Here is an 11,890-nt window from a genome sequence, read left to right as displayed (position 1 = left end):
ATACATATATGTACACACACACACACACACACACACACACACACACATATATATATATATATATATATATAATCTTTATTATGTCAATAAAGTACTTAAAAAAATTAATTAATTGACAGTGAAGATGCTGATGTGCATTTTAAGGGACAATAAATATCAAGACAATGTGCATTTACTACTCTAAAAATACACAATATTCCACGAAAGAACAACTGTCTCAAATTTAAATCTGTAAGAATGACGTTTGTAATTTGTCGAGAGTTGCTGGAGGAATCATGTTGACATATGTACCATATAGTCCTAATCTCTGATAATCCACAAAACTCCATCATTATGTTGTGGCAATTCCTCAGGGTCGCCAAGTCTGTGAGTTGATTTGATGAAATACACACATGGTGAACTGCAGCCAGTGCAGTTTGTGTGTTTTGTCTATCATCAGCATGCATGCTCACACTTACATTTACTTACTGTACATTACATTTATATTCCTGGCAGACACATCCTGAAAGCATTCCTATACATTTCGCTACTTATTTTCAATAATCTTTGCCACATAAGACCCTCAAATCTTGTAAAAAGGCAATTACAAATAATTTAGTTAGCTGAAATTACACCACATAACAAAATAACCACAGCCCAGTTTACCAAAAACAACTTTGAGATGTGCACACAAGTTCAGCAGGGCAAGACATTCATAAAAGGCCCGAGTTACTAAACCAAGCGACTGCTGCAAACTTGCTGTTTGTGGAATTCGTTGCATAAATCAAAGCTTTTTGCTTTCATTATGCCCTCTCTCGTGCTCCTTTCTCTCTCTCTTTCAAAAAGAAAAACGAAAAGAAAAAAACCATGAGGGTTTCCTGGGGACTGTCTGGAAAATAAAAAGTGAAAAAGAAGAAGAAGAAAAAAGCCTTTGGCTAACTTTGGTCCTTCTTCCCCAAAGTGCCTCATAAAAATTGTTTAAATCAGCATCCGAAAGAATGAAATGGATGTGCAAAATCATATTCGCTGAAAGGCAGAGCAAGGACCACAGGGTTCACACAGCGGCCGTCTGGGGGCCACATTCATCAGCTCGAGCCTTCGCTATTAAAAACCCCCTCAATCAGCTAAAAGACAGAGCGCTCGGTTTTGATGTGTTCATTATTGCACCCAATTCGCTGTGTCCTTGTGTAAGTGCAAATGAGAGAATAAAAGTAAGCGAGAGAGAAATAAAAGAATGGCTCTCCTGCTGGAGATCATAAAAAAAGTTACTGAAATTCGCTCTAATATTTCAAGCTTAATTTAAATCGGGGTATTTCAGGCCTTAAAAGGAAGTTAGCATATTATTTCAACGCGCACACGCGGTTTCTTTGTCTGTGAGTAGATGGTGTGTGATGGACAGACAAGGCCAAGCGCATTACCTGCTTTTCTCATTGTGAAGCTAAAGCTACGCATACCTCCTGAAGGAATGTGAGCGAGTGTGTGTCGGAATAAAAGTAAGCGAGAGAGAAATAAAAGAATGGCTCTCCTGCTGGAGATCATAAAAAAAGTTACTGAAATTCGCTCTAATATTTCAAGCTTAATTTAAATCGGGGTATTTCAGGCCTTAAAAGGAAGTTAGCATATTATTTCAACGCGCACACGCGGTTTCTTTGTCTGTGAGTAGATGGTGTGTGATGGACAGACAAGGCCAAGCGCATTACCTGCTTTTCTCATTGTGAAGCTAAAGCTACGCATTCCTCCTGAAGGAATGTGAGCGAGTGTGTGTCGACTGAAAGAACACATCCAGTGAAAGCGAGATACAGGTTGTATTTGCAGCAAAGCCACGGATGAAATCCTCCCCTACGCACACGCATACGCTTGTTATGAGATCTCTAAAGGTTATGCAAATAAAGAGGGGCGAATTGAGTTTCATCATTCGCTCGCAATTTACGCACATCAAACCACAAGTTACGTCTGGCATGATAGCCATCACTCAGAGGCTTCACATGTTGATTTTGGGAATGATAATAATGCATAGAGCCATTCATCTAACAGCAGTTTTGGGTGTGACAGTTATTTTTAGCGTTAACGTGGGATCTTTCAGCCAGAAGATTTTTATCTGTCAGTAATTATGCTTTCATAAATCATGCAGGTGTAGCACGAACGAAAATAGATTAGGATGGCTCAAAAACACAGCAGTTCATGTGACGATTGACGATGGTCTCTTTGGATAAACAGTTAGTGTGTGTGTGTGTGCTGGCAAACATAATTACGCATTTGAAATTGAAGTAAGATCCTTTTTCTATTCTGTTTCTGCCAGAAAAAGTTATTTACTTATAGCCTTCATCCAACAGATTTTCAAACATGTTCACATGTAGCCTGTGGACAACGCATTAGTAAATCTATCGCAAATACACACACTCGCTCTCATTCATCCTTGTAAGTGCGTCCCGTACTGACACTCCTGCCTCCTGAGGAAATGCAGTGATTTACTTTCTATCACAGAGGTTAAAGGTCAAATTCCCATTTTGCGTCTGTGTTGATGGATGGCCTGTTCGGTTTATGCCTTTTAGAGTGTCTTTAAGTATCCTGGGCTGATATTATGTAACAGCATTGGGAGGTCATCAAAAACATGACACCAAAAATATTTAAAGGGGTCATATGATGCTACATGCACTTTTACAAGTTGTTTGAACTGAAATGTGTGTTGGCAGTGTGTACACAACCACCCTAAAATGATAAAAATCCACAAAGTGTTTTTTTTTTTAATCTGCTCAAATCTTTTCCCCTTTCTCAAATCGAGCTGATCTCAGATGCCTGTCTGTGTGACGTCACAAAAACTGGCCCCTCCCATGATAGTTTGATTGACAGTAGCGCCCTGAGTGAGCTGTCATCAGTCCGCCATTGTTTCACCGCCGGAGCAGATGTAGACAAGAATGACTCCTAAGCGATTGAGGTGTTTTGTTGTTGGATGAAATAATGAACATAGCAGTCGTCATTTACTCCCAACATCTGAGCCGCTGAAGACGCAGTGGATTACGTTTGTTTTTGAAGAGAATGCGCCCCCGATCTACCTAAATGTGTTTATGTTCGCGCAAATCATTCGTGATCCAGCTTCATCTACAGAAGAAGTGAGTGTAAGGTTTTTTTAATGAATCTTTGCAAATCGCCTTTCCTAATAATGTGCTAATTAGCAAGTTTCACGATGAATGCGGCTAAAGTAAACAGTCCCTCAGAGAGCAGCTCGGAAGAGAGGGGCGGGGTCAGCAGAGCTCATTACCATTTAAAGGAAAATGCTACAAAACTGCGTGCTCTGAAAATAATTGTTTTTGACAGGGTAAAAAAGGTGTTTTTTACACTACCATTGAGAAATTTTAAGCAAACTATGTTACAGACTTTTCATTAAGACCCTAAATTAATCATATCAACCTGTGGAAAATGGGCATCCTATGACCCCTTTAATAGCTTTATACCCAAATAACAGATTTCTGTCTTTCTGCACTGGTTCTTCTGCACTTCTTTTTCTTTCTGTCTTACCTTTGTTATTTTTTCTTCTAACTGAAAAAGGTCCTTGGAAACACCCCTCTGACCCATACGCAGTAAACGTGTCTTGGAGAAAACCTCTGATCTGTCAACAATCATTTCATGTGCATGTTTTCTTTACAGATTTAGTGCCCTTTCTCATTCCTGAATGACCACCCACCACACACACACACACACACAATCTGACATCTACATGTCAGGTAAGGACGGACATTTTATTCATCTTGTCTACTTGAGTACTTCATAGAAAAATATATATTTCTTTTTAATTGTTGAACTACGCACATACACTGCTGTCTAAAAGTTTGCGATCATTAAGATGTTTTGTCTCTTATGCTTACCAAGATTGCATTTATTTGATCAAAAACAGTTTAAACAGTAATTATGTGAAATATTATTACAATTTAAATTAACTCTTATCTATTTGAATACATTTTGAAATGTAATCTATTCTAGTCTTCAGTGTCACATGATCCTTCAGAAAACATTGCTGATGTGGTGCTCAAGTAACATTTCTAATTATTATCAATGGTGATTCGCTGCTTAATATATTTGGGGAAACTATGATGCAGTTTTTCACAATTTTAAGCATCCTTGCTGAATGAAAGTATTATTTTTACTGACCCCAAACTTTTTAATGGCAGTGTAAATAAACAACACAGCATAATTGGCCAACACATTGGGTCTGGCTTATTTGGGGAATTGTTGTATGTCAAGCGACACATTTTTAAGATGTTCCGCCAAGTTAAAAACAAGTTATTTCAAAAAGTCTCAAGACCCCTTCCATTGAGTTATGCAATGGCTAGCTGTTTTTTTTAAAGAAAGAACGTGTCCTATGTGAACGCCCTCAAATCCTCTCTAGAGATTTGAATGCTGCTGATTTAATGGATTATAAATCACAATGAACAATATTGAAACAAACAGCTGTCTAATGATGTAATAAAATAAACAAATAAAACATTCTCACCACATAACTAGGAGATGTCAACACTTATTGTACAGTAGTCTATGCATGATATTTTGTAATGTCTCACCTCCTAAGGGCACCTTGGATGTTCTGATCTTTTAATACATGGGAAGATATTTGCAGTGCCTTACCACTTCAGTTGGCCGATAGTACTTCGGATCCACCTTCACATGAATCTCTCCCGTCTCCTGACATCGGCCCACCTCCTCCTCATTCTTCCCCTCCCACCTAAGTGCGAGAACTTGATCTTTGAACCCATGCCTTCATTTTATTTGTTTTTAAATTCAGCTGTCAGCATATGCGTTACATATTTACAATATTTATGGTGTGTTTGCATGTTGTTTTGTGGTCTTGTACAGCCTGTCGACGAATCAACGCCAGATGTGCCAGATTAACCAAATGGGCTTAATCTGAGGTAGATGTGTGTGTGCGCGTGTGCTCTCACACAATGGTTTTGCCCACGTGTTTGAAGGCCTTCTCCACGAACTCCCGTACGCTGTGCACTTCCCCCGTCGCAATGACAAAATCGATAGGCTCCTCCTGCTGCAACATCAGCCACATCGCCTAAAACAAACAGAAACAACAAGCTCGATATCATTATTATGAAGTACGTTCCATTTCAGATGACGCATATGTGATTGATGATATCATATCAATATGATGACTTCATATAACAGTATCAAAACAGCTTTATTTTCTCAGGTTCACATTTGTGATCAAGTATCAAGACTCCCCCGCATACACACGACACAGATTCAACGCAGACACATCTGCTCCCAGTAGGATATGCTTTTATGTGGTTACGATACACACACCCCAACACACAAACACACATGGCCGTCCCCATCCTGACGTCAACACTAGGCCTCATGGGATGCCAACTGTGGGAATAAAGCACAGAGTTCCCAAGTCCATACAACCACTACACGACAACACAAAAGCACAGACTACATCTACATAGTGATCTAGATGAAAGAGAGAGTGCTTTTGGAGAAATAAATGGTGAGATACTTAAATCAAGAATGCTTGCCAAGAGGTCAATGGGTGATAGTCTTTTGTCTTTTTTCTCTGGCTTTAGCTCCCTCTTTCTATCTCTCATACACATTTTCGGACTCCAGGGCTTTAGCTTTTAGCCAGTTGGCCGGAGAATTGCCCCGTTCCCTTGACAGGACTGTGCTCTTTTCTTCCCCTCAGCTTGATGGAGGGATAAAGACCCCATCAGCACGTTTTATACGCTGCAGTGGGAGCGCCGCACTTGGCCGCCCAACTCATTCATATTTCACTCCTGCTGCACTCACTTAAAAAAACCTCTCAAATGAGATAACAGACAGACAGACAGAAAGAGAAAACCATAAAATGAAACACTGAGGGAACTCACACAGCATTTTGATGGATACAGCTTTGGATTTTAGCACAGCACAAAGTCGAAGCAATCAAACTGTATTTTAAACATCTGTAGGTTAATTAAAAATGACTGTTCTACATCACAAACCACTAAACACACACTGTGAAGGATAAAGATCGTGTTCAGAGCTGCTCTGTTTGATTTAGTCTAGTCTGAAATGTAGAAATTCCCTCAACACACACATGCAGAGATCCAAAATAAATTTTTTGGCATAAGTGAGAACATTTATTAGCTATAAATATGCATTTTTCACTGACCAATAAACTGTTATTTCGCATTATTTTATTAAGTGCAATACATAAACACCCCTGACACACCTGAATGGTTGCAGACAAGTAAAAATGCCTAATGTAGAAATGTTGCGGTTTTATTAAATATTGAAGTCTGTGCAAGCAGATTTTTTTTCTTCTGTCTTTGCAATTTTTTTTAAAATTAAGAATGTATATTTTGTCCCAATGACAACTGATTTATTAAACATACTTGTGACAAATAGCTCAAGTCACTGTGTCATTCACAGCTTTGGTATGTGTCACAAAAACATGAAGACAACAAACTGCAATGCTGTTCCTCATATTTTTGTTGAGGAATATTCGCGTATGTGTTGTCACAGGGTTCTGGAGAAGATGAATGTCTGACAGTACATTTTCCCCTGAGGTACAAGTTGTTAGTCGCGACAGATGTTTTCTTTAGAAGACGCGTGTCACTGACATCAAGCTTCTTACAGTTTGACATAAAACATGTAATGTTGCAATTCCTAATAAAAATGTTTCAATTCTTAATAAAAGTACAGCTTATTGGCGAGTAATACAAAGATTTTACTGTCAGTTGGTGCTGTGAGTGCTAATTCCGGAGTATACACACATAAAATATGTAATAATGACCATGATGACACCAAGTAAGGTCAAAGGTCAAGACAAAGCTTTCTGTCTTCACCAATACAGCTTCTAAATGATGAAACCTACATGTAACAGAGGTAACAGTGTGTCTATGTGTGAGAGAGAAAGACTGAAGAGAAAACAAGAGGGACAGACATAAAGGTCAAGTGAAGGGAGGAAATGGTCTACAACATTCTCTGTTCTTATTTTAGTCACCGCAAACAGCATTCTTGGATTTTTCACTCTTTTGTTTCTCTCTTTCTCACACTGATGGCAAAGTGAAGCACTTTAACTGATTCATTCCTGAAAGCCATTATTATTCAGCAACTTTCTGGATTTGTCAGCATGGAATTTTGTGAAATGTGAGGTGGTTTAACGCCACTGTAAATGTATCCAACAGGAAAAATATTCTGAACTGAAACCCGGCTCATACTGTATCTGTCTTAACATCCCTTGCTCTCTGTCCTTTTCTCTCCATTCCTCCCTCACACCTCTCTCCAAGGATCATTAGCGCTGTGAGAGACAGCTGAGAGGCCTGCAGCACAACTCCCTTCCCCTTCCTTCCTGTTCACACACACTCTCTTCTGGCATTATAGGAGGGGTCTGGACGCTCTGAGGCTCTCTGGCCGTTTCAGCCGCAAATGTGCAAACTTTGTGTATAAAAAAAGAAAAAGAAAGAAGATGCTTTCATCATTTGTGTACATGGTTCGGTAACTCGTATGTGCTTTTGTCCCACAATATCATACTCCTAGGCCTCTAAGGTCTTCAAATAACTTGTTTTTGCCGGTTCCAAGATGATCGTGCCTCTCTGTTGCGGCCCACGCCTCATAGCGTGCTGCCCCATATTAGATCCTCTCCTTCTACTGATGATTTTAAATCCCATTTTAAAGGAACAATTTACACAATTTAAATATTTCCAGTGTTTACTTATACTATAATTGAAACAAAAATTGATCTGATTGATCTTAATAAATTAGGTCAATAATATTAATTGCTTTATAAATAAATGTGACTTGATCTGACTAGAAAAAAGTAACTTATTTAAAAAATATATTTTTAAGTCTTAAAGGGACAGTTCACCCAAAATGAAACTTGTCATATTTGTTACCGCCCTCATGTCATTTCAAACCTGTGAAACATAAAACAAGATATTTTGAAGAATGTTTAAACTGTTTTGCCTATATTCTGAAAGTCTATGAGGCCCAAAGCAACACTGGACCCATCTGACCTTTATTATATGTGGGAAAAATATCTTTTTTGTGTTTGACAGAAGAAAGAAGGTTATACAGGCTTGTTCAGTCCAGCGACAGGGCTTAGGTCACTTCCCTTCAACACTGGCCAAACACAAAAATGACCATCTGATCCAGGACCTGTGCATGGATCGGTAAACACACGCATACATCTGTTTAAATGATCACTTTAAAGCTCGGTGAAAGGGTCACAGAGGTAGAGCCAAATGTGAGGTTCAAGGGAAGTTTCCTTCTCTGGTGAATCAAGGCGTCTCTGACCTTTCCAAAAATTACATGTACGCCAATTTGTTTTGAATCTGTGTCAGTGTTCCTCCTGCCATCCGTCCATGCAGGCAAACATAAACTTGGATGAGAGAGAGGTGAGTTTAAAAGAAGGTGAAAGAGAAAAAGGATTAACTGTGATGGCATCCTCTTCTCGGCCTCAATGGCTCTTTTGTTTTTATGCATCTGGGCGTGTGAATTTCCCCGCAGGCACTTTTGAATGAAGTATCTTGAAATATTCAAATCATCTTAAGTTTTGGAATTATAAATGACGTCATATTATGCAATCACTGGTCATATGACCATATGCATCCAATCACAAATTTCAAACAAATTTACATTACCTGGGTGGCTAATTTTCCAAGGGGAAATGTTATGAACATTTACGTAATTACACTACCAGTCAATATTCTGAACACTCCTACACATTCTTCATTATTAATGTTTTTACCACAGTGTAAAAAAATAAAAAAATAAATAAATACAAAAATAAAAAATAAAAAAAAAGAGGAAAATTGTCAAAACTATGATACAGCACTAATTGAGGTATGGGAATTATGTAGTAAAACCAATTATAATTTTAATCTTCTTCAAAGTAGCCATCCGGTCGGACTGGTAGCCTATAAAAATATATGCATACTCTTAATATAGTCATAATTGGGACTAAAAAATTTAAAACTAAAGTTAAAAGCAAGTAAAGAAAAAAGTATTACAAAAAAGTTTACTTTAATTGTAAAGTAAAAACCAAAGTAAAAACATTAAACAAAACATTTAATAAAAAGTTGACTTGTTTTATTAACTTGTTATATTATTATTCAAAGGAAAAAAATAAAATGCATCTTTCTTAAAAAAAACAAAAAAAAAACACAAATTCCTCTTATACAAGACGTAACCTTTTGGCTATTTACATTTGTTTTAAGTTTGTTACTCTGCAATAAACAAACCTGCAGTTCTCTCTGCAACACTGAATCCAATTCAACCAAACATGCATTTACGATTGCAACACAAAAAAGAAAATTGCCCACACACTCCAGCTCGCTTTATGCCATGTGAAGAATTCCTCACATAAGAACTGTACGAGTCTTTCAGGTAGATCTTGCCCTGTAATAATACAACTATTCATAACTATCCACCGGGAAGGACACACACACATACATAGCCTGGAACTGACTCTATAGCTCCAGGAGTCATTGGTTTAGAAGGGTTTGCCTGTTTTTAAAAGCCTATTTTTATTTTTGGAGCTGCTGAAAGTTTAAATACTCCCCTCTACCCACCACAACACACACAGACACAGTCTTTTTTTGTATGGAGCACAGAAGTACTCTGTTTAAGGCAGGTGGTTTGAATTAGGCAGAGACAGGCTGTCATATGGTGACACTTGCTCACACACACACTGAACGAGAAAGAGGGTGAGAGTGTGAAAGAGCAGACAAAGAGAGAGAGTTAGCACTGACCACTAAATGACTGAGTGAGAGAGACGATGAGAGTGTGTTTTTGACCGCGGATCACCTGGTTACTTCATTAATGCTATTTTAAATGGACTTTTCCACACAGCTCACGTCACTTGTGCCGGCCAATACAAATGCACAACACTGATACACAGAGTTCACCATTACACACGTCAAAAACATGGCATAGTTCCAGTCAGACCATCTGAGCTGATGCATGACTGGATGTGTTCGACGGTCCATATCAGAACCATACCATCTCCTAAAGCGACATTTCACCCAAAAAACGTTATTTGTCCCCCCTTCCATCCAAATTTTCATGAATTTAAATAACACAAAATTGGAAAAATAAAATAAAATAAAATAAAATAAAATAAAATAAAATAAAGCAGTGTTTCCATCCCAAAATTTGGATAAAAATACATGGATGACTAGCAAGGCTTAAGTACTTTTTATTGATACTAGAAATGTGTTCCTTTAACTTTAACTTTAACTTAATATTAATTATTAGATTTAAAATATTTTTTAATCGTATTAACAGTATTTTTTATTTTATATAAAACATAGGCAATAATTAATAACTAATATTATATTTAACATTTTTTCATTGTTAAAATAATTTTATAAACATTTTTTTCAATTATTTTATATTTGATCATTGCAAATACCTGCATACATTTGTTGATTATTAATTATTTTCATTGTTAACATTATTTTATTTTATATAAAACATTATTAAATATTAATCATAATTATTCTTATTAATAATAATTAACAATTATTAATATACTTAAAATTGTATTTTCTTTTTATATTAAAAATATTTGTATAATTTTTTTTTACGAATTATTTTTATAAATATAAAAATGTTAGAAATTATTTTATGAATAACCTGCTTAAGTATGTCCCGAGATGCATGCTGGGAATCACTGTCCTATAGTAGGTTTGAGTGGGACGCTTTTTTTATTGAGGCTGAAGGGCCAGACTTAGATCATCATATCGATCATGAAAATGACTGACCAGTAGAGACAGGAAGAAACTATAATTTAATCTGATGGAAGATAAAAAACGGTTACAGATGCAGTTTATTGACTGGAACTCATATGCATCCAGACAGTGAAACTTGTGTGTGTGAGTGTGTGTGTTTGTGTGAGAGAGAAAGAGAAAGAGAAAGAGAGAGCAGTCAAGATGGTTATCAGGGCCGTTTAGCCCCTCGTTGAGAGCAGATTGGTTACAAATTGGAAAATGAGGAACAGGTGTGTGAGTGGGGACACACACTCCCATACACATCCATTAGCAGTGCACACAACTTCTGTGACCACAGAAATTCTGCAAGCGGGAAAACCGAAGAGTTCAACATTGCCTTCTATAAATGTTCGCAATAAACACAGATGCGACGTCATACACACACACACGTCCTCTCCTGTCTGTTTCACAGGTGGCTTCATTTTGTGTGGTCATATAAAAGTGAAAGGTCAAGCTGTAACACTGTTGGGAATTTTAATTGTATTTGTGTTTGTGTGCGAGACATATAGAATGAACATTTATGTGGCCAAGACTTCTGCCCAATGAACACTCTGTGTGTGAGAATGTGTGTGAGACAGAGTGATGACAGTTGTATTTGTGGAGGCATGTCGTGTTGGCGAATCTTACTGCTGATGCTTTCTCCAGGTGAGTTTTTACTGCCTGGAGTACAATGAACAAAGAGAGGTGTGTGTATGTGTATCACTTCTTTTCTTGCCTGTCTTAGCACCGTCACAAAGACAGACAGAAGGATCTGCCTTCACTTGGTCAGAGGTGCCGAAAAATCAGTCCCGCAGCATAGAGGTCTCTGTAAATGCGGATTAAAAAAGCAGTGAAGCAAAAGATTTGAAATCTGATATGAACCAAGAAAATATCTCAAAACAAGGAAGGAAAAAGCAAAAATAAAGTCAGAATTACAGATAGGTCAAGATGGTCAACTAGTTGTCCACTAAGAAACAAGTAAATTAATGAGAAAGATTTCTTTAAATTGTTTTAAATGGGAATTTAGAGACACATCTTATCAAAGAAAATTGTAGCGTACTGTGCAAAATTTTAATTCAAAAACTCAGCCATTAAAAATGGACATCAAATTTCAAGACAATTTAATTGTCACATCTAGTCAGAATGTTGTATTTTTCCTATAAAGCCTACATACACAG

At 37.3% G+C, this 11,890-nt stretch overlaps 1 protein-coding gene across 5 annotated transcripts in view; it reads right to left on the bottom strand.

Annotated features, from left to right (window-relative positions):
* The window catches only part of LOC107659207 (GDP-mannose 4,6 dehydratase), a 74,856-nt gene that overhangs the window by 7,776 nt on the left and 55,190 nt on the right, over positions 1-11,890 (bottom strand). For all 5 annotated transcript variants that reach the window (XM_016448068.1, XM_016448069.1, XM_016448071.1 and 2 more), the window contains 2 exons: positions 4,914-5,032; positions 4,600-4,696 (listed from right to left, as the gene is read on the bottom strand). In XM_016448068.1, the coding sequence (XP_016303554.1) occupies positions 4,600-4,696; positions 4,914-5,032 (216 nt within the window). The remainder of the gene's footprint in view (positions 1-4,599; positions 4,697-4,913; positions 5,033-11,890) is intronic.

Source organism: Sinocyclocheilus anshuiensis, unplaced genomic scaffold (assembly GCF_001515605.1).
Source record: "Sinocyclocheilus anshuiensis isolate Anshui unplaced genomic scaffold, SAMN03320099.WGS_v1.1 scaffold423, whole genome shotgun sequence".
Taxonomy (NCBI): domain Eukaryota; kingdom Metazoa; phylum Chordata; class Actinopteri; order Cypriniformes; family Cyprinidae; genus Sinocyclocheilus; species Sinocyclocheilus anshuiensis.
The sequence above is the reverse complement of the archived record's forward strand: the minus strand, read 5'-3'. Positions and strand labels throughout refer to the sequence as shown.